General features: G+C 41.9%; 1 protein-coding gene across 1 annotated transcript in view; it reads left to right on the plus strand.

The window, feature by feature from the left end:
* Nucleotides 1-27,854, plus strand: part of LOC149194393 (phosphatidylinositol 3-kinase, root isoform-like) — a 353,842-nt gene that overhangs the window by 195,097 nt on the left and 130,891 nt on the right. Inside the window, exons 12-13 of the mRNA XM_089405076.1 lie at nucleotides 23,650-23,841; nucleotides 24,040-24,210. Of these exons, the coding sequence (XP_089261202.1) occupies nucleotides 23,650-23,841; nucleotides 24,040-24,210 (363 nt within the window). The remainder of the gene's footprint in view (nucleotides 1-23,649; nucleotides 23,842-24,039; nucleotides 24,211-27,854) is intronic.

Genomic DNA, 27,854 nt, shown 5'->3' on the forward strand with positions numbered 1-27,854 from the left:
TACTGCACTGACACGAAGTCAGTCTCGGAGTATGTACCACTGGTCACAGACCAGTCTCAACTGGCCCGAAGTCAATGTCATAGTAGGTACACCTCCTACCACTGCTCCCAGACTAATATTGCAGGCTTAGAGAGTGTACTACTGGTCCCAAACCAGTCTCAACCGATCTGAAGTCAGTGTCATAGTATGTATGACTCTCACTGGTCGTAGACCAATCCTGCACTGACACGAAGTCAGTCTCGGAGTATGTACCATTGATCCCAGACCAGTCTCAGCCGACCCAAAGTCAGGTCATAGTATGTACAATTCCTACCATTGGTCCCAGACCAGTATCATTGATCCCAAATCAATTAAGGTCATCCTAGTGCAAGGAGTACAATAGATACAACGATGCGTCCATCGATACTACTATCGTCCCTAACTTCATTTCCCTGCTCATTGATCAGATGAGAGGTACTTCCTATGAGTCCCAGACTACATGGGTAGGATGCCTCGACAGGAGAACTTAATCAATCCTGTCCTCATAGGAGAACACATCAATCCTGCTACAATCGCCATGGAGAACACATCAATCCAGGCCTCACAGGAGAACACATCAATCCTGCTACAATCGCCATGGAGAACACATCAATCCAAGCCTCACAGGAGAACACATCAATCCTGCTACAATCGCTATGGAGAACACATCAATCCAGGCCTCACAGGAGAACTAATCATCCTACTACATAGGAGAGCGAATCATCCTGTTCCACAAGAGAGTGAATCATCTTGTCCCATAAGAGAGCGAATCATCTTGTTCCAGTGCGCACCACCAGGGGAGGGTGAGTCACCCTGTGGTTGTATGTTGCTCCAGTAAGAACTACAAGCCCCCACAGCTCCCAGAGCTCAATGTATGCAACATGCAGGACCCTTATACAAGGGTTTCTTGACGACTCCAAGTTGTTTGGGAAAATCACAAATTTTTTCTTTTCCACGAGGCTCTGACAAAGTGTATCAACTGGTACATCATCTTAATGCGATGGAGCCTCCTTGCTCATCGAATTACCATATCCCAGATAAGGCAGTATTTGATGTCTACCTACTGGAGCAATCATCGAATACGGGATTTCTCAATAATCGAATCCCACCTCTGGTTGTCACAAAGAATCACAGTGGTGTTCATCATGTGTACAAACAACTCACAAAAGAGCTTCAGTAACCAGATTGCCTCACAGAAGGCCATACTAGCAGCAATGTATTCTGCCTTGGTGGTGCTCAGAGTCACCGACTTCTGCTTCCTGCTCATCTAGGATATCGAGGCAGATTCCAAAGAGAAACAACACTGAGAAGTGCTCTAGTGATCCTCCATACTGCCTGCCCACTCATCATTCGAATAATCATGTGGTTTCATATTTCCGGTAGTGTATCTCAATCCATGAGAGATTGTGCCCTGAAGATATCTTAGAAGATTCTTGGCACCAATCTAGTGAGGCTTAACCAAATATGAGCTCACCATGCTAACTGCAACACATATGTCCGGACGGAGGTTCTCCAAGAACATCAACGCAAATGAGTTTATGAAACTCAGAGGCATTTCCCAAATCACGTTCGACATCACTACCATATAACTTCTTGAAAGTTAAGATCCTCGAGGTAGTCACAGGCTTGCAACTTATCTTTCCACATTCAGAATCCAACTCCCTCTGTCTCCTATAAATGAGAGGGTCTGCACCTGTCAGACAAAGGTGCTGGTACGAGAGGTTTATCATCCACAACCTTCGAATAATGGTTTGGATCGGTTTCACTCCTAGTGAATCTCAGCTGCATTAGACAGCTATCAATCCTCTCATACTACGCCTGAGGTGTTTTGCTTCAAGCCATAGAGGGCTTTCTTCCACCTGCATACATGAGATTCCCTGATCATGATTCTCAAACTCCTCGGGTTGTTCCAAGCCTGTGGACCTGCTGCATGAGGGGAATGGTCCCCTTATAATATTTTCCCTTGGTACATTTCAGACATGTACCTTCATGCTCCTTTTTGAATTCAGGCATCCTAGTCACCATCTGACTCATAGACCTTCGTTGCCGAGTCAATGGACATGGTCCCTAGTGGACTTCTTGCAACTTGATACAACCCTGAACTCAAAAACATCTTTGAAAGATCTATTTTCAAACGCATACCTTTCCATCAATAAGTGCCATCCTGTAACCTTTGACTTCCATTTCCGAGATGGATATCAAGTTCTTCTTGCGACCAGGTATGTAAAAGAGATTCTGGGGTTCCTTGCTTTCGTGGAAGAGTCGACCATTTCCTTGATGACCTGCATTACTAGTCATTCCTTTGATCATTGAAGATGTCCCAAGAATGATTGTTATCTTCATCAAGAGATGTGCCTCTGCCATTCAGACACTCCGCATAACGGCCGAACTTATTTCAATAAGGCATCCGCCTTTCCTTCCACCCTTAGATCCAAACTTCCCAATGAAGTGATCTTTAGATGGGCCATCAGAAACTTCCGCTACGCCATTCTGATAACATTCTCTGCTTCGACTTCACCCTAGGTGAATTATGAGGAACCCATTGATCCTTCTGTCTTGTCCCAACTGTCTTCGGTGATTGCTCTTCCACTCTTGCTTGGGCATTGTCTTCACCTCAGCTCTGAAACCATGTTAAGTTTAGGTATGTTCTATGCTAGATCAATTTATTTAAATTTTCGCAGTTAGCTATCACATCAACATTAAGATAAACTGCAAATAGAACATAAATATAAAACGCAGAAGACAAGCCAAGACAAGAGGACACAAGATATGGCGTGAGCCAGGGACAAACCCCACAATGTGTGGGGAAACCCTTTGATCAAATCTTCTTTTATCTTCAAAGTTCAACAGAGAAAGAGAGAGAGAGAGATAATACATTTACAACAGAAGTCAACACTTTGACTTATCTGGATCTGAGCATAGTTTATTTCCTATAACAATGAGATCAGTTGAAGACATTCTGCTTCAACTGAATCTCCTAGGTGACGACTTCACGTATCCATTTCGTTCATCTACTGCACCTTACCGTGTAGCACCATCATGTTGCATCATGCATCTTCATGCTGCTCATGATCATTGTGCTGCCCATACATCGAGTTGTCCATGACTTCATACTTCATGCTGCCCATGTGTCGTGCTGCTTCATGATTTCATCATACAACCCATACTTGTGATTACTAACCATGACAAGTGTATATATAATCATAACTGCCCAACGTATATACATGTCTAGCGTATATATATAACTTATGTACTGTAGCGTATATTGTCCAACGATTACTGCCCATCGTATGTACAGTCCAGCGTATATATAAAGACCATACATATCAAGACCACATACATATTAAGACCCTATATACGGCTGGAGCAAGATCATACATGTCGAGACCATATATACTTCTGTAGTGAGATCATACATATTAAGACCATATACACAACTGGGCAAGATCATACATATCGAGACCCTATCATATAACACTGATGCCATACATCTTTGTATCAATTTTCACAACAGAGCAATATCATATACCATCACAGTATTGCGATCATATGCCATTGAGGGATGTAATCATATGCCATTATAACCAGGGATATCATGCGAATGTCATACCATATCAGAGAGACGAATGCGAGACCATATATCAATGCGACTGTATAAAACCTCTGCGGCCTCGGCGAATATACATAAGAGACATTTGCATACTCTGTGAGTATATATAAGAGTCTTTGGCATCCTTTGCATGTATATATATAACCCCTGCGATGTGTATAGGACCTCTGTGACTTATATAACATTGTATAAAATCTTCGTGGCTAATATAACTCCTCTGCGATGCGTACAAGAATTGTGCGATTTGAATTGATGCCATAACATGATGTGTGAACTCAAAAATGCAAGGTCATTATCCATAGATGCGAAAGTCCTGTAGCAAGCTAATCCATAGATGCAAGAGTCCTGAAGTGTTAATTTTGCTTCATTACGCTGGCTTCATAATTGCGTATAGATCCATATTATATGAGTGTGTTGAATGCCTATGTGTAGAGTATAGGGCATGCTGTGCGTGTAACATGTTTGCTGCGTTGTATGCCTGCGTGTAGTAGGGCTAGCTGTACATGTAAAATGTTTGTTGCGTATATAGCTAGGGCATCATCCACGCATAAGCTATGGCATCATCCAATGTATCTTCTTGTGTGTCTCTCCTTCACCAAAAACCCAAGACGCGGTGAGGAGAAGATCACATGAAGAGTGTGTGTCTAATGACTCCAAATCCTCTCTTATTTATACTAAAAACGTAAGGTTGAATAGACATGACGTGTGGGCTTCTAGAGCCTACATAAGAGCTGGTCGGCTTGATAATAATTATATAAACAAAATAAATTCATATCTCCATAAATACTTATCGGAATCGGATGATCTTTGGATCAATCCTACACCTCTCGACAAGAGGGATCCAGTAAAAATATCAGCTGCCATAAATAAGCCGACCCACATGGAGTTTGGCCCTAGTTGCCAATTTAACAAGACTAATGCACATGTAAAAGTCGTAGCACAATGCACCATAAGAGCTCAATGTATCATTGTACCATTCACCAAAGCGATAGTACTATGCCATATATGTAGATCGTCCCGTTCAAAAGCATATATCTCATAATCAATAGAATACAAATCTTTTTTTAAGAATCGTTTGAGAGCTTTTTCAACATGACATCAACATCGTTCACTTGTCATCACATACCATAACATGCCATAACGCAGTCTTACACACGGTCTCAATCAATGCATAAAATATGGCGCACTGTGCACATACCAGGATTGTTTGCAGCAAGGCATATGGACAAAATGAATGAGTTTCGATTAGTGTACACGCAGGGTCTTGAATACACACTGCAACACACTGACCTCCAGGTTCAACCAAACATAGTCAAGACCTTCAACGTAGTTGACGCACCATTCTTGAAACGATTTAAGCTTTTTAACTCAATAGGTTGCAATACAATGCCTCAACGTAGCATAAATATGACCCCTTCAACACAAAAAAATAATTGCTCCAAAACTCAACACTAGCTGTCATAACATTGTGTTTTGGTATCCAATGCAGAGCACTGCAAAATTTAATTGTTCAATGAAGTTCTACATCTACTCAAAGCATGCACGGATTCGCTCCTCCAAATGCAGCCCACAAGTTCCACATACAGCGCATCAGAGTCTTCAATGCACCAAACACACTGGGACAAAGAGAAGAGGAATATGGCAGAGAATGCAGGAGTTATTGGGCAAAAAAATGCTAAAAATTGGGGTTGGCTCTGATACCATGTCAGGCCAGGAGTAACTCCATGAACAACTTATTGCTTTTGCATTAAGATAAAACATAGATATATGCATGGAGAGGGGACTATTGGGTTTCATCTCCCAATGTCTCTTCGTTTTCCAATTCTGTTTATTTTTCTATTTACAATATGTACATGGATTTACCTAATCCCAAAAATTAGGTGTCAACACTCCAAAAACTAGAAATGGTTTATCGAAATTCCACCTAGAGATGCCCTAATTAAGTTAATTAGTCAGTAGTTAAATTTTTCGTAAGTCCTAACTTAAGAAAAATGATTAATTAACAACAGTTAATTAAGGAAGGTGAGAATTCTCTAGAAACTCACACGAAACAACTCATAAATGATCTCAACCATTGATAAGGATTGAATTGTGGCCGTTGGTTATCCAACTAGAGATTATAAGAGGAGGTTGATGGGGTTGATGGAGAACACACTTGGAGAGCAATTTTCGTTGGCAGATCGAGCTATACAACAAAAACAACTAAGTAGAGGAAGAGTTTGAGCCAGAGGGAGAAGAGAGCTAATGAGAGGAAGAGACAATGAATCTAGAGGAAGTTTTCTAGTTCCGGGGAGTCAGCTATATGAGGGTTAAGTTTTCTTTGTGAGGCTGTGTAGGGCCTGCGCAAAAGCTTCAGAGGTACAATTTGATTTAGCTGGATTGAGGGTCGATTTAGTTGCTGGAGGCCAAGAGATTTTTCGAAAGAGCTAGCGAGTCATTCTTAGAGGCTAAGTTGGGCTAGACTACTTGATTTGAGAAGCTTCTAGGCAGTGCATGTGAGAGACTTCGCAAAATTCGCACAAAGGTTGACATAGGGGTTTTGGGGAGCCTAGATCATGCCAGTTTTGGAGATGGATCGGTGTCGCTTGAGGCAATATTTGTCTCACTAATTTTGTGGCCAATTTATCTTGTAGAGGATTGCTAGTTTGGTGTTCGTTTTATTGTACTCAGAATTTCACTGCTGCATAATAATAAAACCCTCATCTACTGCATTGGTTTTCCCACATTAGGTTTTTCCCGAGACAATTGTCCAAAAATAACAGTGTCATATTTTTTTTGTGTGCTCTATATTTCTCAGTTTCCAACACTTTATTTTTTGCAACGTTTTTTTTTTTTTATGGTGAAAAATTGCAGTGAGATTAATTCGTTATTTTGCTGTAACAAAATAAACTGCATAATTAATCCAAGAAGAATTAATTCCAGTGGCTGCAATTAGACTTGAAAAATTTCACATGGTATCAGAACAAGTTTGACAGATCAGTGGCTTAGAGACAAAGAGGGACAAATTCACAGTTCAAAAGGAGAAACAACACAATTTATCCACGACTGCACATTGTAGAAGGGAGTGCGAATTGCATAACAACTAGCCAAGTAGATGAGCAGGAGATTCTTGTTTATATCCTGGTTGTGAGTTTTGTAGAAAATGGCCTCAACAAGGCTGAGAGATCAAGATAGATTGGATGGTGCATCCAACTACATTACTTGGAAAGCCAGAATGTCCTTCTTGCTGAATGAGTTTGGTTTGAAGACATATGCAGAGAACGTTGTAGCTATGTTGATAGACCAACAACAACAAGAGAACTATAGAAAGGAATTGGCCAAAGTGAAGCAGTTGATCCTTGATGGAGTTTGAGATCATATAGTCTCACACTTAGTGGCCAAGAATATGGCCTATGGAATGTGGGATGTTCTCTCATCACTATATCAGAATCCTTCAAAGAATTGGAAGATGTTCGTGAAGGAGAAGTTGAGGACCACAAAGATGCAGAAGGGAGGAATTACTTCCTATCTCACCAAAATTCAGGATATCCGAGATTAGCTAGCAACCGTAGGATAGAAACCAAGAGACAGTGAGCTTGTTCATGTAGCTATTAACGGTTTCACTGAGTGGGCTACTTTTGTCTAAGTCATTTCTAGACGAGATATGCTATCTAGATGGGATCGTTTATGTGCAGATTTCATGTCGGAAGAAATGAGACTTGCTCTAGTCTAGAGTAATCTTGGTGACAACAATAGTAGAGGACCGAAGGTGAAGGAGGAGGAGAACATAGCCCTTGTGTTGATTTGTGGTAGCATCAGATGTGCTCTATTCATGAAAATTGGTGGAGAGGCTAAAGCACATGAGATCTCCATGACCCAAAAATCGTTTTGAGAAATTCCATCCAGATGAGGAGTTATTAAAATAATTAATATTTTTAATGGGTTCCTAAGTCTAAACCTAGGAAAATAAAAATTCTAATGGGTATTAATAAAGATAAGGATGAGAAGATTCTAAGAGACGAGGATCAAGTCTGTTTTAATCTTAGCCATTGATTAGGGACTTAATCTCGGTCGTTGATTCATCAACAATAAAAGTATAAGAGAAGACTTGAGGGTCATTTGGAGACACATCAACAGATACTCAATATCTCAAGGAAAATCGATTCTCAAAGAGAAGGAGATCAATTTCAGAGTGAGAGTTGCAGGGTGGAGGAAGAGGGGGATTAGCAACAGTTTGGGGAGCTCAGAAGAGTGACGCAGGGACTCTAAGAGATAGTGCAGAGGGAGACGCAGATTAGTGAGACGCAGGGATGACACAAAGAGGGACTAGAGCAGCTCAGAGCCAAGCAGAGTGACGCAGGTTTGATGTAGTAGAGAAAGGAACCTCTCCAAGGTGTCAGAAAGTCTCGGAGAAAAGTCTCAGGTGTTTTCACTTAGTGTCTATGTAAATTTTCTGTAAAAGCGATTGTTGCTGAAGATCAATAAAATCCCTACTCTGCTGCATCGGTTTTCTTGCATTAGAAGGCATCAGAAGAGAGTGGACAACTCCCTACAATCCAAAGCAGAATGGAGTAGCAGAAAGGAAGAACAGGACTATTGTGGAAGCAGCTAGGGCAATGATGTATGATCAGGATATGCCAACATTCTTGTGGGCAGAAGCATGCAACACGACAGTTTATGTCCAGAATAGAACTCCTCATAGGGCATTCGGCAAGATTACTCCAGAGAAGGTCTTCGCCAGGAAGACACCTAAAGTCAGTCATTTCAGGATATTTGGGAGTTTAGCTTATTGTCATATACCCGAGGAGAAGAGGAAGAAGTTAGATCAAATTGCAGAGAAAGGATATCTTGTGGGATATAGCGAGAATGCTAAGGCATATAGAGTCTATCTTCCGGGGAGTAGGAAGGTAGTGGTTTGGTGAGATGTGAAGTTCATGGAGGATAGAGCTTTCAGAAATCTCGAGAAATGCCTTCCGAAGAGTAGTCAAAAGATGAGCTGTTGGTCAAACCACTTCAACCAGCGGAAACTAGTACCAGAAATTCTCCTTCAGAATAGGAGGAATCTATTGAAGTTTCTAAGTCTATCAGTTAGAAACCCTCCAGGCACTTTATCTGATTCATTCCTACCTACTTGTTCCGTTACTTAACAAGTTATTTACAATGTAAATTCTGAAAATAAACACTAGCGCATGCTCAACATATTACAAATCAACAATTGAAGGAAACAAAAACAATCACACCAAATGACACTGTTATGTTTGGACCAATGTCCCTGGAAAAACCCAATGTGGGAAAACCGGTGTAGCTATTAGAGGGTTTTCTTATTAAGCAATATCAGAGTACAATCTGGGTGCCAAATCCGGCTTACCCAACAGAAAATTTCCTTGGCAGTAATACCTCTCAGTTTTAGACAAATGTCCCGGCTGAAACCCCAGATAATCCTCCCGGCAGCGCCTCAGGTCCAATCTTCCCTAGAAACCCCAGCGTCTGCCTTTCTGGACTGCGTCAGCCTCTCTCTGCCTAGCGCTGGCCCTGCGTCACCCTGAATGGGTCTGCATCAGCCTCAGGAGGCCCTGCGTCAGCCTTCTGGCCCTCTACGTCAGCAACACTGGCCTCTCTGAAGCTCTGCGCAGCTCCCGGCTACCTCTGCATGGCCCTGCGTGAGCCTTGGCTGCTACTGCGTCACTCTCTCTGGCTCCTACGCTGCTCTCCCGACACTATCTCTGCCTCTCTGTCTCTCTGTACTCAATGCCCCTCAGCTGCAACTCCGATCACTGATTCTATCTCTCTTAGCAAACCCCGCTCTAGAGAATAGAATGACTGATCACTCTGGTGTGTTCTCCAAGTGACCCTCAAGCCTCCTCTTATACTTTTCCTGTTGACATATCAACGACCGAGATTAAGTCCCTAATCAACGACTAAGATTAGATTTGGCTTGATCCATGTCTTTTGGACCATTCTAACACAGTTTCATATTAATACACATTAATATTTTATTTTCCCTAAGTTTAGACTTAGGGACTCCATTAAAAATATTAATTATTTTAATATCTCCTGAACTGTTTAGAATCTGCCCAAACCCTTTCTGGGTATTGGAGATTTCATGTGCCCCAACCTCTCCACCAAATTTCGTGGCTAGAGCGCATCTGATGCTACCCCAAATCAACACTCCCTCTTAGCGAGGACTGTGCTCTAGCAATACTCCTCACTGAGTATTACTCTAATCATCCGGCATCGGTCCCTGTGTTGATGCTAGGCTTGTTGCCCACCATCCTCTATGCTGTTGTATCTTGTACTGTTGCCCATGGTTCTGCCCATGGTTTTGCCACTGCTGCATCTGTATGACAACTCCCTCTGCATTTGTGCTGCTGCTGGTCCTTTCTCCCAGCAATGCATTTGCACTGCACCTCCTCTCATCATGTTGCATCATGCTACCCACTGCTGCACTGCAACTTAGTTACTGAGAAGTAAGTAACTTATCTCCCAACTGACCTCTTTGTTGGGCTAGAGACACCCACTGATGCTGAAGCTCCCTCTGCCGCTGACAAGTGCTCCCTCTCTGACCTTTGTGCTGCTACAACAACTCCCTACATCTCACACTATTGCACACCTCTCTGTGCCATCCAGCACTGGTGCAACACTTTTGTGCCTCTCGCAATGCTGCAACCTGCTAGCCTCACGCTATCTCGGGAATCCTGCACTTTAGCTCTCTCTGCCACTCCATCCGCATCTGTCTCTACCCGACTCAGCCAATCCTGCTACTCCTCTTCGGGGCTCCCATAGCAAGGTCTAATCTAAGAGGCTGGGTACCTCGAGGATCCCCTTACTCATCGCCTGTAGTCCGCCTGACTACAACTCGATGTCTCCCCACTTCCGCTCAAGTGGCGCGTGTGCACTCATGGCACAATCATCGTCTGTCAAAACTTCCTTCTCTGTCTGTGTTGGCGCTGCCTTAGTCTCGGAAGACTCTCCCTTGGACACTGGGTCGCATAATGACCCAACTTCCCACAGTGGAAGCACTTGATCTTGGAGAGATCTTTCTTCTTCCGTTTCTCCTACTTTCCCTCAGATGCTAGGGCCACATCTTCCTCATCCTGCTTGAATTTGATCCCCTTGCTGTTGCTACCCGTCTTCGACTGCCATCTGATCTCTTCCTGGCGAAGAACTGCCCACATCTCGTCCCAAGGTGGAAGTGTCCCTCTGCCCAATATACTCTGGACAAATACTTTCCAGTCTTCTGAGACAACATTCAGGGTTGTCCTCACCATCAGTTCCTAATCCGATGTCGCCTCTATAGCAGTCAACTGACCTCGGATCTCATTTAGTCCTCCGAGGAAGGTGTCAATTGGTTCTCCCTTCTTCATTTGATACGACCTTAATTGATTCTCAAGCAGCATTCTTCTCTGCACAGAAGTATGCTGGTATAGCTTCTTGAGAGCCTCCCACATCTCAAATGTCATTTCCTTCTCGGCTATGTGTGGTACAACATGATCCTTGACCCCGTCAAGGATAATGCTCTTGGCCTTCGCCATCGCTTCCTCGTACTTGTCATTATCATTAGGGTCGACTGGGATAGCTATTACCTTTAATGTGAAGTACTTGACACGATTCCTGTCAAGTACAGATAAGATTATGGCCTTCTAGAATGCGAAGTTTGATGCTCCGTCCAGTCTATCCTGGTCTCTTACACCGTGTAGTGCCATGATGCTCCTCTACTTCCCTCCTGGAAGTTCTCTGTTCTAGACTCCCTCTGAGTCCTAATTTCCCTCCTAGAAATCCTTCTACCGCTGTCACGATGCTCCCTACTCTGGTTGTCTTGTGCAACGACACCACTGATCAGGGTTCCTCAGCGAGAAACCCTCGGTAGCAACTCCTATGGCCTTTCTCTGCCAGGTACTGTTTTGAGTACAATACCTCACTAGCTCCACTCTGCAATATTCCCACAGCCTTCTAAACCCCAGCAACCTGAAGGTGAGAGCTCCTAGGCTATGCGCAATCCTGGCACCAGTAATCCAGCCTCCTCAGCCAATTGCATCATCCTTCCCATCTACTGCGTGGCTCTGTGTGAGGCTCCCTTTGCCTCCTTAGCCTCTGCGCTGCGTCTTCTCGGCTCACCCTTGATTACGCAGGCACTGCGTCACCCTTCCGTTGTTGCTGCTCTACTAGAAGCAGCTTCTGTCACCTCGGGACAACTGTTTTCTGCTGCTATTGCTCCGCTCGGCTGATGTCCTCACTTCTTCTATATTCTGCAACCATGCTCTGATACCATGTTGAAGTTTCTAATTCTAACAGTTAGAAACTCTCCATGCACTTTATTTGATTTATTCCTACCTACTTGTTCTGTTACTTAACAAGTTATTTATAATGTAAATACTGAAAATAAACACTAGTGCATGCTCAACATATTACAGATCAACAACTGAAGGAAATAGAAATAGTAACACCAAATGACATCGTTAGTTTTGGACCCATGTTCCTGGAAAAACCCAATGTGGGAAAACCGGTGCAACTATCTGAGGGTTTTATTATTAAGCAATATTAGAGTGCAATCTGGGTGTCAAATCCGGCTTACCCAACAGAGAATTTCCTTGGCAGTAATACCTCTCAGTTTGAGACAAATGTCCCGGCTGAAACCCCAGATAATCCTCCCGGCAGCGCCTCGGGTCCAATCTTCCCTAGAAACCCCAGCGTCTACCTTTATGGACTTCATCAGCCTCTCTTTGCCCAGCGTTGGCCCTGCGTCACCCTGAATGGATCTGCGTCAGCCTCAGGAGGCCCTGCATCAGCCTTCTGGCCCTTTGTGTCAGCAACGCTGGCCTCTTTGAAGCTCTGTGCAACTCCCAGCTACCTTTGCGTGGCCCTGCATGAGCCCCGACTGCTACTGCGTCACTCTTTTTGGCTCGTGCGCTGGTCTCTCGGCACTATCTCTACCTCTCTGTCTCTCTGTACTCAATGCTCCTTAGTTGCAACTCCGATCACTGATTCTATCGCTCTTAGCGAACCCTGCTCTAGAGAATAGAATGATTGATCACTTTGGTGTGTTCACCAAGTGACCCGCAAGCTTCCTCTTATACTTTTCCTGTTGACATATCAACGGTCGAGATTAAGTCCCTAATCAACAGCTAAGATTAGATCTGGCTTGATCCATGTCTTTTGGACCATTCTAACATAGTTTCATATTAATACACATTAATATTTTATTTTCCCTAAGTTTAAACTTAGGGACTCCATTAAAAATATTAATTATTTTAATATCTCCTGAACTATTTAGAATTTGTGCAAACCCTTTTTGGGTATTGGAGATCTCATGTGCCCCAACCTCTCCACCAAATTTCGTGGCTAGAGCACATCTGATGCTATGCCAAATCAACAGAATCATAGGAAGAGGAAGAGATGACAAATGAGCCTACTACCAGAGGAAGAAGAGTTGGGAACTCCGACAGATTCTACAGGATGCAGAGGAATTCATTGGTGCACCCAAGAACAGTAAAAGGGAGCAAAAACAACCAGACAGATACCACTCCTTAGTAGCTGAGGTTGGGAAACCCTCTAATTTTCAAGAGGTCGTTCAACATCAAGTATGGTGGAGGAATATAACTCTATAATGGTGAATGATGTTTGGGAAGTGGTGCCCAGGCCTCAAGACAGATCATTGGTAGGTTCAAAATGGATCTACAAGATCAAATATGCTGTAGATGACAGTGTAGAGAAATACAAAGCCAGGTTTGTGGCTAAGGGGTATGCTCAGAAGGAAGGAATAGACTACGAAGAGACCTTTGCCCCAATAACCAGGTATACATCTATTAGAACCGTGATATCTCTTGCAGCACAGATGGGGTGGGAGATTCATCAGAGGGATGCCAAGATGACATTCTTGAATGGGGTAATAGAAGAGGATGTATACATTGAACAACCTGAAGGCTTTGAGACACATGAGAGGCAATCTCATGTATGAGGATTGAAGAAAGCCTTGTATGGGCTCAAATAGGCACCTAGAGCTTGGTATGGTCGAATTGATGGCTACTTGCAAAAGATGGGATTCGTCAAGAGTGATGCACATCCCAATCTCTACTATTTGGTTGTAGAGAATTAGCCTCTAGTCTTAGTATTATATGCGGATGATCTCTTCCTAGTAGGAACATCCAGGCTCATCAAGGACTGCAAGAAGAATCTAGTCACAGAATTCGACATGAAGGATTTGGGACAGATGCACTATTTCCTGGGGTTGGAAGTTTGGCAGCAGAAGGGTGAGATCTTCCTTGGACAAGGGAGATATACTACAGAAATCCTGAAGAGATTCAGGATGTAGGACTGTAGGCCTATGGCTACTCCAATGATCACCAACTGGAAGAAGATTGATGCATCAAAATACAAAGATGTTGATTCCACCTTGTACAGGAAGCTCATAGGATCCTTGATGTATCTAGTCAATACCAGCGTATACATTTGTTACGTTGTCAACAACCTCAGTCAATTCATGATCGAACCTAAGAGGGCGCATTGGGTAGCAGCCAAACATGTTCTCAGGTATATACAAGGAACAATCGAGCATGGACTATTGTACACCAGAGGTAATGAAATCAGGCTGAGTGGGATCACCGACGCAGATTGCATTGGAAATTCAGGAGATCGGAAAAGTACCACTAGGTACTGTTTCAACATTGGATCATGGATGACTTCCTGGTGCAGTAGGAAATAGAAATCCGTAGCATTGAGCTCAGCTGAAGCAAAATATATGGCCGTGAGCACAACTTCGTGTGAAGCCATATGGCTGATAAAGTTGCTTGTGAACTTATTCAATAGAAAGATGGATGCGACCAAGATCATGGTGTGATAATCAGATTTGCGTCAAGCTCTCTGAGAATCCAGTATTTCATGATCAGTCAAAGCACATTGATATCAGGTGTCACTATGTCGGAGACTGTGTCCAAAGAGGAGCTGTACAGTTGAACTAAACTCCTACAGGAGAACAGGTGGCGACCATTCTCACCAAGGCCCTAGGAAGAACAAAGTTCGTTTGTTTTAGGGAGAAGATGGGGATGATAAAGAATCCATTTCAGTAATAGAAATGGATAAGTATCAGGAGTTGCAGTGCAGCGGTTAACAGTGGTAGTGCTATGGGCAGCATGGGTAGCATGTTAAGAGGGAGTTACAATACAAATGTAGCAGTGGCAGTGGCAGAGCAATGGGCAGTAGTACAGGAAGCAACAGTGCAATGGATGTTGGGCAGCAGGCCAAGCATCAACACGGGTACTAGTGTGAAGGATCAGTGTAATGTTCAGTGGTGGAACATTACTAAAGCACATTTCTCACCAAGAGGGAGTGTTGATTTGTGGTAGCATCGGATGTGCTCTAGCCATGAAAATTGGTGGAGATGCTAAAGCACATGAGATCTCCAAGACCCAGAAATCGTTTTGAGAAATTCCATCCAATGAGGAGTTATTAGTCTAAACCTAGGAAAATAAAAATATTAATGGGTATTAATAAAGATAAGGATGAGAAGCTTCTAAAAGACGAGGATCAAGTCTGTTTTAATCTTGGCCATTGATTACGGACTTAATCTCGGCCGTTGATTCATCAATAGGAAAAGTATAAGAGAAGACTTGAGGGTCATTTGGAGACACACCAACAGATACTCAATATCTCAAGGAAAATCGATTCCAAAGAGAAGGAGATTGATTTCAAAGGGAGAGTTGCAGGGTGGAGGAAGAGGGGAATTAGAAGTAGTCTTGGGAGCTTAGAAGAGTGATGCAGGGACTCTGAGAGACAGCGCAAAGGGAGACGCAGATCAGTGAGACGCAGGGATGACGTAGAGGGGGACCAGAGTAGCGCAGAGCCAAGCAGAGTGACACAGGGCTGACACAGTAGAGAAAGGAACCACTCCAGAGTGTCAGAAAGTCTCAGAGAAAAGTCTCATTCTCCCAGTGTCTATGTAAATTTTCTGTAAAAGCGATTATTGCTAAAGATCAATAAACTCCCTCCTTTGTTGCACTGGTTTTCTCGCATTGGGTTTTTCTGAGAACAATTGTCCAAAAACAATTGTGTTGATGTGATTGATTCTTGTGCATATGTTTATTTCTATAAAATGATGTGATATCTGCAGTAGAATTTATTTTAATATTTACTGAAGAGATTTCATAAATAATTTATTGAGAATAATAAGTAGGTGAAATAATCAATCGCTGTAGTAATAGAATGTCTGTTAAGAAATTTTCACACCTTGCATCAAAAGGGAAAGCAAAGAAAGGTCCCAGTCAGAGACAAGGTTTATAGTGAGGAGGGAAGAAGAAAAAGGACTTGTCGAAGATTAACTGCTTCAGACGTGGTGAGTTTGGTGACTACAACACTCAGTGTCGTTAGAGGAAGAAGGACAAGAAGGAGATGCAGGAGAAGGCAACAACTTCGATAGAGATTGATCAACTATCCTCCAAATTGGAGGATCAGTTCACCTTGTATGCAACTATACCTCCAGGAGAGAAGTGGGGTGACATCGAACTTTAGATCCTAGAGTTGAAGAGATTTGGGCAGGGTCCATAGAAAAGGAGCGACATTTGTAGTATACTCTTCTCATGACTCATCACCCTTGCTACAATGGCCCACAACATTTAGTAGCAGATGGATCAATGTCAGATTGATGCAGTCAGTTCTTGAGGGACAATTGCAGTACTAGTAGCAGTCAGGTGGTGAGGTGCGCAGTGCAGTTGCAGCGTAGACAGACTCAATGGGCAGCGTAGAGGCTAGTAGTAGTCAAAGACTCAAGAGACAATTGTAGCATGAATACACAATTGGTTCAACACTTTATGGATTTCATTTGCAGTAGTTGCAGCAACAGCAACAACAACATGAGATTAGTTGCAGTGCAGTGACTGGTTGGAAACAATGCAGTTGTACAGTCTGGTGTCAGCAACAACACAAATGCAGTAGTTTTCATAGTTGAGAAATAGTTGGTGGATAGTGACAGATAGTCAGTTGTTAGTCATCAACATTGTGTATGGAGGATGTTATGGAGACTAGGTGAGAACACCTTCATCGCTAAGAGGGAGTGTTAGTTTTTGTAGCATCGGATGGTGTTCTAATCTCAAACTTTGTGGAGAGGCTAAAACACATGATATCTCCAAGACCCAGAAACCGTTTTTGAAATTTCCACCTAGAGATGCCTTAATTAAGTTAATTAGTTAGTAATTAAATTTTTCCTAAGTCTAACTTAAGAAAAGTGATTAATTAACAACAATTAATTAAGGAAGGTGAGAATTCTCTAGAAACTCACATAGATCAACTCAGAATTGATCTTAGCCGTCGATAAGGATTTAATCGTGGCGGTTGGTGATCCAACTAGAGATTATAAGAGGAGGTTGTTGGGGTTGATGGAGAACACACTTGGAGAGCAAGTTTCCTTAGTAGATCGAGCTATATAGCGACAACAATTGAGTAGAGGAAGAGAGTTCGAGCCAGAGGGTTAAGTGAGCTAACGAGGGGCAGAGACAGTGAATCCAGAGGAAGTTTTCTAGTTCCGGAGAGTCAACGACAGGAGGGTTGAGTTTCCTCAGTGAGGCTATGTAGGGCTTGCACAAACGCAGAGTTCGATTGGCTGGATTGAGGGTCAATTTAGTTGTTGGAAATCGGGAGATTTTCCAGAGGAGCTAGCATGTCATTTTGAGAGGTTGAGTTGGGCTAGATAGCTTGATCAAAGCAGCTTCTAGGCAGTGCATGTGAGGCACTGCGCAACATTGACGCAAAGGATGACGTAGGGTTTTCATCATCATGGAGCCTAGTTCGTGATAGTTTTGGAGCTGGATCAGTGTCAGGTGAGGTAAGATTTTTTTCACTAATGTTATGGCCAATTTATCTTGTAGAGGATAGCCAATTTGCCGTCCATTTTATTGTACTCAAAATTTCATTGCTGCAAAATAATAATCCGTCATCTGTTGCACCAGTTTTCCCACATTGGGTTTTTTCGGGGATAGTTGTCCAAGAATAACAATGTCATAATTTTTGTGTATGTGCTCTGTATTTCCTAGTTTCCAATAATTTATTTTGCGCAATGTTTTTTTATGGTGAAAAATTGTAGTGAGATTAATTTGTTATTTTTTCGTAACAAAATAAACTGCATAATTAATCCAGCTAGAAGAATTAATTCCAGTTGCTGCAATTAGACTTGAAAAATTTCACAAAAGATATGTCCCCAAATTGCAACTATGGGGAACTACATAATGATTGAGGACTTCTTCATGGTGGATGTGCTAGACACCAATATGGTGTTAGGTTGTCAGTGGCTTTACTACATCGAGAAGTGTACTACGGATCAACGGAATATGGATATGGAATTCAAAGATCCTGTAGACGACAAAAGGGTAGTTTTGAGGGCCATGCATCGGTACCCATTGGGACTAGTATCATCCAACCACATGGAAGCAGTATTGAGGCGAGGCAATGTTGAGTGGGCAGTTGAGTGCCTTATTACAAACAACATGCAACTGGAGTAGCCACCATATAGGGGTTTTTAGCATGCTATAGAATTGGAAAAGCGTGTGTAGGAAGTGATAACCAATCCTTATTGACATCCCAAGGTCTACAAAGATGAGATAGAGAAGGCCATTAAAGAGTTGTTGAGGTTGGGTCCTATTTGACCTAGCTCCAGTTTGTTCACTTCTTTGGTAGTAATGGCTAAGAAGGACGACACCTTGCAAATGTGCATAGACTATCGGGCTCTCAATAAGAAGATAATCAAGAACCAATACCCTATCCCCTGGATAGATGAGCCTATGGATGAACTGAAAGGGGCCAAATATTTTTTGTAGATTGACCTTTGTTCTTGTTGTCATCAGATTCGTGTTCGGGAGCAGTTAATCCCGAAGATAGTTTTCAGTTGCCATTATGGGCATTATGTGTTCTTGGTTATATTCCATTTGGGCTAAATTTTCTAGTCATGCATGAACCATGTGTTCAATAAATAGTTGCGGAAGTACTTGCTAGTTTTCTTTGATGACATATTGATCAACAACAAGACGTGGGAGGACCATTTGATGCACTTGGATAAGGCTTTGGGGATTCTTGAGGAAAAGGAGTTATATGCAAAGGATTCCAAGTGTGAGTTCGGTGTGACAAATATGTTGTACCTAGGGCATGTGATTGGGCATGATGGGGTTTAGGTACACTAGGAGAAAATCCGAGCAATCATTAAGTGACCCACCCTAAAGAACATAACAAAACTGAACAAATTCCTTCGTCTTTGCACTTACTATAGGAAGTTTGTTAAGGGTTTCTCACGGTTAATAGCTCCACTTACATTCCTCACCAAGAAGGTAGCCTTCAGTTCGTTAGAGAAAGCACAAGAAACATTTGAGAAGATGAAAGAGGTGATAAGTATGTGCCCTGTGCTTGCACCACCAAATTTCACCCTCCATTTATATTGGAATACAACGCTTTAGGGACAGATAAGAGCAGTTCTTAGGCATAATTGCCACCCCATAACGTTCGAGAGCTGCAAACTCAAAGATTATGAATGACACTATTCGATCTATGATAAAATGATGTTGGCCATCATGCATGCATTAGCCAAATTCAGATAATATCTAGTGGGAAATAGGTTCAAAGTAAAGATGGATCATAACAACTCAAGGTTCATCATGGAGCGGAAGGAACTGAGTGAGAGGCAACCAAAGTGCATTAGTAAATTGTAGGCCTACGACTTCGAGATAGAGTGCGTCAAAGAAAAATAAATATAGTGGCTGATGCTCTTTCGAGGATGTCACCCACTTTTTCACTCATGGAGATGACAAAAGATTGGAAGTTGCTACTACTTGTGGAATACTCAAAAAATAAATTTGCCTTGAAATTTTGGTCGGGTTGATTCATGATGATAGGTACTGAGTTGTGAATGGTATCATTTACTACAAGGACCAGATCTATCTGTCACTAGAATCAAAGGCTTAAAGAGAAAATTATGTAGGAAACTCACATCTCACCCTTAGTAGGACACCCTGGATACACAAAGACCTACAAACAGGTTAGGGAGAGGTTCACTCGGAAGGGCCTCAAAATGGATGTGTTGAAGTTTGTGAAGGAATGCAACACTTGCTAGCAAAACAAAGCTGAAGACACTCATCTAGCTAATTTACTGCACCCACTCCCTATTCTAGAGTAGAAATGGGAGAGCATTTCCATGGAATTTATCACCGGGCTACCTTCGACAAAGGGAAAGGACTGTATATATGTGGTGGTAGATCGACTCACTCACTTTTTCACTATACCATCAAATTATTCAACTACGTAGGTGGCCAAGCTATTCTTTAAGGAGGTCTTCCGATTACATGGGTTGTCGAAGGCCATCGTTAGTGACAAGGATAGTTGGTTCATGGGCAACTTCTAGTAGGAGATATTCAGAGTTGTGGGGACCAAGTTGGCACCGATCATTAGTGATTACCCACACACTGATACAGACAAAGATAGTCAACAAATGGTTGGAGGGCTATCTCCGGAATTATGTAACCGACCAACAAAAGGTATGGGTAAAGTGGTTGCATTTGGGAGAGCATTGCCACAACTCCACATTTCGCATGTCCTTTGGCATGATACCCTTCAAAGAATTATATGGATATGATGCCCCAACATTTGCTGATAGAGTGTTTGGGGATAGTTGGGCACCTCTGGCCAAGGACTGCATTCAAGAAAGCCAAGATATTTTAAGGGTTCTCAAGGACAATGTATAGATGGCTCATAATTAGTAGAAATTGTACGTAGACAAGAATAAAGTAGAACGCAACATTGAAGTGGGAGATATGGTATGCCTTTATCTTTAGCCCCACGGCAGTCATCGCTCAAAACAAAGAGGGCAAAAAAGTTGAGACCCAGGTTGTACGGGCATACAAAATCGTGAGACGAGTAGGAGAAGTGGCCTATGAGCGTGAGCTTCTTGAGGGATGTAAGATTCATAATGTCTTTCATGTCTCGTGCCTTAAAAAGGCCATGGGGCAACATGTTGTCACATCAGTAGAGCTTCCATCGTCGGACGAGGAGGGAGAGTTGACCTTGGTTCTAGAAAAGAGATCCTAGAGACAAGGGAAAGGAAGCTGCGAAGTGGGACAATGAAGGAGTACCTGGTAAAATGGAAGGACTTACCCTTGGAGGATGCCACTTGGGTGGTGAGCAAGTGCTAAAACATCTTGAGTTGAAATTGCTTGAGGACAAGCAATCTTGAGTGGGGAGGGCTGTAATGTCCCCGACCACTTAGGAAGCACATGATGGAGTCAGCTAGCCTAACATGGTTTCTGTAGGCTAATAGTGGGCAAATATTTAATAAGTTAACTTAATTAGCTTTGAAAGATTATGATGGGGTGAAAATGGGACATTTCCTAGGCAAGTGAAATGTCACTTTAACTTTATAAAATGAAAAGATTATAAAGTGACTTTATAAAAGTTAAAATGGAAAAAATGGCGGCAAAAATGGCCATAAGTTTATAAGAGAGAAAAAGTGAAGAGACTCTCCTCATTCATTCACTTGTGTTTTTTAGAAAATAGCTCTTGGATAACTTTTGGAGAGAAGTTTAAGGTTTGGGAAACCCTAGCTGTCATAGCTGGTTTCAGTGTTGAAACTATACATTCTAATTGGTCAAGGAGTGAGATCACACAAATTTCACCATCGCGCTTTCATGGAGAAGAAGATTTTCAGAAGATATTGGGGTAGAGAAGTGTTGTCATGTTGATTTTATTATCTTATTGGGTATTTTCTATATCATCTTTTTAGGTTGGAGACAAGTTTACGAAGAGCCAAGTTCCCGAGTTCAAATCTGACCAAGTCTTGCTCAGGAAAGGGATTCACACACCAGTGATCAAGTGGCTGCACATTCCATGGCTGTCTGAAGTTGAAATTCCACCCAAAAGAAGACGAGTTTCCTTCCACTCAGAGGATCGAGCTAGTGTTTCTTTCTCTAGCTGAGTTCAAGTCAATGTTGGGTCGAGTTCCTGTTGTGTGAAGGCCGTATTTCACATTGTACATTGCTGGCCAGCGCATTTCTTAAGGGATTGTGTGCTTGCTCGTGGGTTGAACTTTACATGGCTGCTGGAGGTTGCTATCATCTATAGATAGGCCTTAATCACTTGTTGCTAGACGTGGGTGCTGGAAGTATTGTTCTCTGCGTGTGTAGACTTGCAGAAGGACGTTTGGGGGCCTGTAGAAATCATTTCCTTGTTGCTGGACAGAGGTGGAGTCTCCCTTTATTGGCTGTGTGTGTGACTGATTGGAATAGCCTTCTGCAAAGGGGTTTATACCTCTCACAAAGGCAATGACTTCAACACTTTCTGGGCTGTTGAATGCTGCTCTAAACTGCTAAAATAGGACGCTGTCAACATATCATCTCAAAACAATCAGGTTCCCTGATTTCTATTTATTGTATCAGCTCACTGTTTGTCTTTCAGTAAATAGTATTTAACTGTATAAATCTGAGTTGCTTATGTTAATGGAAAGGAGCAGATTTTGTTACGGCATGGTGTTATTCGAATAATATTTGGTTGACTGAGTTTAATGCATGAATACATCTCTGTTATGAGACATTTATGAGTATATGTATTTGAGTTTAAAGGCCAAACTGAATTGAAAACTATTCAGAACTCACCTACAGCAATGTGCATGTGACATGTTGGACAAAATGCCTAGCTGAATGTTTCATGAAAAACTCAGAATTTTTTTGCCATTTGGGAAAATTTCCTTAATTGGGATTTTACATTCTGAATTATGTTGTGTACACATGGACATTTAGGTTGAGTTCATCCCATCAACCATTTCTTCAAATGCTATTACATTTTATGAAAATTTCTGGGTGTATTCTTCATTCGGAGTATATTGAATTCACCGTAGATTAGATTTTCTTGCCTCAAACATGGCAACCAAATTATCATAGTCTGGTAGCTTTGGATGAATATGAACCACCCTTTCCTGATCTCTCCCCTTGATTACCCCAATTTTGTCAAGGACAAAATTGTGGGTAACAGGCCCTATAATCCAACAGCTGCAGTTTTTCCATCTGGAAAGTACCAAAATAGACGACGAATTACATAATGACCATTCTGGATCCTCACATGATTGGCTTGCCATTGGTCCAACACCAGTATCTTCAAAAAGGTAGTGATTGTTCAGGAAATTTGACTTTACTGATTTCGAGAAATTAGTTGCATATTTGAAAAAGGCAAGAAAGTTCATTGTGGGTTTCAAGCATTTATGTCCCAAGGATAAAGTATAGTTGAAAAAGCAACAAAAACAAGTAACATTGCAAAAAATTGTGATTTTTGAATGGTTTTGATTCTTAACTCTGAATTTTATTTTTTATGTTTTTAAATTATAATTTTTTTAATATCTTTTTATACTTGTCATACCATGCTGTATCTGGAACCTAGCTTTCAGAAATCATGTGGATCTGTATCCATATCTTGTCAACTTAGGGTTATTTTGTAATTTGAAACCTAAATTGTAGGAAATTTCTAATGATTATAACCCTAAGTTTAATTTGCCTTTTCTAGAGCTATGTAAATTTTGTAGAGTTCATTTCATATTTTCATACATATGGCCTATTCTATAATGCTATATGGGATTTGATATATAAATGAGATTATTATTAACTTGCCAGCCATGTTTATCATTTGATGTTTTCTAGATAATTTGCTATTTTAAAAAGTATACTTTTAAAATTGAAATCATGTTTTATATTTTAAAAATTTGTTTCTACACCATTCGCTAAGATTTTGGGCAGTTGCCAGCTACAATTGTATGGCATCGCTATTTTCGAATTTCCAAGTATCTTGCCATTTTTCTACACAAAGGTCTCTTGCTAGGGAATTTCCTGCTTTTTGCCGATAAGCATTGTTTCCTAACTGACCTAGTAATTGTTGAAAAGATAAAATGTTATTTGAAGAACATTAATGGACCCGTTAGGGACAATAGAACTACATGAACACTATTTATCCTTTAATTTCACAGTTACTTTGTGAATGTTGGCAAAATGGAGAATTGAAAATGCCTTCCTCAAAATGCGTTTGTTGTTTGGCTACAGTACAAGCTTGAGGGGAGAGAAGATGATGACGGTGCTAAGATGTGGCAGAGTTTAGTGCGTCAGACAGAATTAATTGCGCAGTTGTGCACAATCATGAAAGATGTTAAAACTGTCCGTGGCACTCAGAGGAAAATTGAGAGGTTGCGACAATTACTTGCAGGTCTTATGAGTGAGCTCACCTACTTTGAAGAGGTTATTACACTAAATCATCTTTTCTCTGACTGAGCATATTTTCTTCCAATTGTAGAAATGCGCAGTTAGAGTATTTCTATTCTATCCTCAAATTAAAGGTTTCACTATATTGATAAGTATTATATCAATTGAAGTGTCACTTTTCAATGTTAACACAATTTCAAACTGAATGGCTAATTTATTGAATTGTCTCTCCAGGCAATACCTTTACCGTTGGATCCTAAAGTCTTAATCACTGGGATAATACCAGAGGAATCATCCCTATTCAAGAGTGCTTTACATCCTCTACGTTTGACTTTCAAAACTGCAGACGGTGGAAAATGCAAGGTCATGTTCAAAAAGGGTGATGACATCAGACAGGATCAATTGGTAATTTTCATCTTGACCTTTTTCCTTCATTGGCAAGTGACGTGTCATTTAAAATATATTTGAAATGATTTAGAATTCACATTCAATCTTTCTCATCTTGACTCTTAGTTGCTTTGTCATTATAGCTTTTAGTGACTATATAGTATAAACAATATATATAAACAAAGCATGTGATCAAATAATTTCTTATCTTTACAATCTTATATACTTGCAATTATTTTATCTTTTCATTCTTTGTTAGGTAGTAATTTATTGCAATCAAGTATCAGAATACTGACCTTTTAGTTAAGGATATCCTGTATGTACTGTCCCTTTCTAGATTTACTAAACAATTGGCAACAATTCTTAAATATTTTCTTCATTCATTTTGACAAACTGTAAGGCTCTGAGTCATTTAACCAGAAATGTAAAGCTCTAAAACATAATATGTGTTTTCTTCAAATCTGCTTGCAGCTTAAATGACTTAACCAACATTCATATAACTAAATTACTCAGTTTGGTATGGAGTACCTACCTGTATTCTGCTGTTGATGATGCCTCAAGTTGCTCCCGCTTTTGTTACCAAAAGACCGAAACCACACAACCAAACTGAGCATAACCTCGATACTCAGTCCAGTAAGTTTCTCAATTGAAGCAAACTGTTCCCCATGCCTAGAAACCTTAGAACAACAAGGCTCTCCTTCTGTTGGTAACTCCGGTTTATAAATTTCACCCCTCTTCAGTATGTCTCTTCCCTTGGTTCTTTCTTCTACTCCCGATGCCCCTCCAAAACTGTTCCCTGCCCCCTATATGTTGTTTCTTGGCGGTGGCCGCCCCCTCCACCAACAACCCACCGCTTCTCCTTATGGTGACACCCTTCCCATGTCACGTGATATGTATTTCTTTTTAAAGGTATATTGATACTTATTATGAGTTTTGGTTAAATATTCTTTTTTTGTTTGTTTTTAATATAAAGGTCCTAGGTTCATTTTTCCACTGGAAAAATCCGTAATATTTCATTATAAATATGAAAAATTACATATGTAGATGCTTTGAAAGCATATGCCAACTGTTCTGTACCTTTTCTCAATAATAGCAGTTCAATGCTATATATCTGTCTGTTATATTTACAAAAATTGTGCAAGTTAGGTGCCATTTTTGGCAATCCGCAATCTATTGCATGATATATCATGATGTGCAGTCAAAAAACATAAAACTGTTTTATTATATCGCCCCTTGACCCGCAGTAGGATATGTCGGGTCTATATAAGGCCGGTGGTAGAACTTCTGCTCCTGCTGATCCAAAAATTCAGTGATTTCCCATAATCCATGCTCCATCACCGCGGCCTCCTTGGAAAGCTTGTCAGCAGTCTGGTTATGTTCTCTGTATATATGAGAGATGTGAAATAAATTAAAAGCTTCCTTTAGTATAAAAACTTCATCAAGCAGTACATTTAGGGTGTGTGAGTGACATGTGGTAACTCTATTGACCCAGTTAACGACAATCTGTGAATCGCCCAAAATGTTGATGTTGGTGCATTGGTGACTGAGTGCAAAATGTAGCAAATGACGAAGAGAAATGAGCTCAGAGTAATTGTTTGTGCCATCCCCCAATCCCACTTTGATGTGGTAGAAGTGCCTCGAGGATTTGTGGATAATGATGCCCGCTCCGCAGCCATGTTCGTTTGCAGCCCCATCGAAGAAGGCCCATGGCGAGCTCGTGTTGATGGTGGGAGGAGGGGTCGATCGTCGCTGTTTTAAGAGAGGAGTATTTGGTAATTCGTTAAAAGCTGTAATGATTCCTGCTTCAACGAGAGGCCACCTAGCCTCCCATCCATCAAAGATCATTCGGTTCCTGACCTTCCAAATAGTCCAGTTAACTATGATCGGAAGGTTTACAGCTTTCGAGCCACTGTGTTTGTTTCCCCAGTCGATCCAAGCGTCGATGAGGTCTGTACCAGACCAATCCCCAGAGAACTGAATATGGAGTTTGATGTTATGCCATAATTGAAGAACAATGGGGCATCTTAAGAATAAGTGTTCGGTGGTCTCTGAGTCTGTTTTGCATAGTACACATCGCGAGGGACCGGATACAGCTCTGCGCTTTAGGTGTTCATCAGTGGGAATGCGATTGCGTAGGACACACCAAGAGAATAATTTTGACCTGGGCGATGCATTTAGCTTCCAAATCTGGTGCCACCATCGATCAAGCACTTCCGGCTTCCTGTGGGAGATGATGACTTTATATCCTTCTCGAGGAGAGTATATCCCACTGTCAGCCAACTGCCAGATGAGTTCATCCGGCCCTTCCACAATTCTGATATGGGATTCAGAGAGGGCATCGCAGTATGCTTTCCAAGGTTCGTGCCATCTGATAGGGATGTCTAATTGGGTGCCCGATTTCCAAGCCTGATGTAATATGTCAGAGCCCTCAGTATCAGCGATCTGAGCAAGCACCTTAATGCCTCGGGAGTTTAGGAGGGCAATCAGGTCTGGAGGAAGCCTGTGTCTACCTCCACACCCGCTCCAAGGGTCCATACCTATGCGCGCTTTGTTTCCACTCTTGATACGCCATACGATATTGCTTCTGAGGAGGGGGAGGGAGTGAAGGAGGGCTTTCCATATGGAAGAGATGCCCGTTCTGTTCCAGCTTGGGAGTCTAGCCCAATCGATGATGTCAAGAGGCCAGATGTACTTATGGTATGTAATGTTAGTCCATAAACTATGGGAAGTCAACAGCGCCCAACCCATCTTTGCAGCAAGTGCTTTTGCAAAAGATGCCAGATCCTTTAATCCCCATCCCCCCCATTTCTTGGGGAGAGCAATCTTGTTCCAGGAGATCCAAGCAAAGGTGCGCTTCTCTTCCTTTCCAGGCCACAAATATCTGTTGCATAGTCTCTGAATCTTAGAGAGGATGTTCCGGGGTATCCATGCTAGTGCCATCCAAAAAACAGGGGTCGCTTCCAGCACGGATTTGATCAGAGTTAATCTGCCTGCTCTGGAGAGATATCTGAAGTACCAACATGATATTTTCTTCTCAATCTTGGTGACAAGCCACACCCAGTCAGCTATCTTTTGGGCTGTAGGCTTTAGCCAGTATCCAAGGTATTTAAGACCTCGATCCAGAGGTTGAGTGATAAAAGGGAAGGCCCGCATAGCTGATTGAGATTCAGCTGCAGAAGTACCAACCAGAGTGATGGAGGACTTCTCATGGTTTACCACCATCCCTGTGGCATGAGAAAAAAGATTTAGGATTCTGTTGAAGGATGAGGTATCCCTGATGCTTCCATCAAGGAGAATAAGGACATCATCCACGAACAGAAGGTGAGTTAGGAAACAAGCATCTGAGATCTTTAAGCCTCGGATGGTGCCATCCCTCCTTGCGGAAATGATGAGTCGACTGAGCGCTTCAGTTACCAATAGGAACAAGAGGGGGGAAAGGGGGCATCCCTGACGAAGTCCTCTTTCGGAGTGGAAGAAATGGGATGCAGCTCCGTTAATCAGAATACTATAAGTAGGTGAAGTGATGCAAGCCATAATCCAAGTGATAAGCTGATGAGGGAAGCCCAGGTGGATGAGAATCATTTTGATGTAGAGCCAGCTGACTCTATCAAACGCTTTTGAGAGGTCAATTTTGAGAAGAATGCTCTTGAGGTGCTTGGACC

This window comes from Pinus tabuliformis, chromosome 2_2 (genome assembly GCF_031772625.1).
Source record: "Pinus tabuliformis cultivar Carrire ecotype Pingquan chromosome 2_2, CPIR1, whole genome shotgun sequence".
NCBI classification, from domain to species: Eukaryota; Viridiplantae; Streptophyta; class Pinopsida; order Pinales; family Pinaceae; genus Pinus; species Pinus tabuliformis.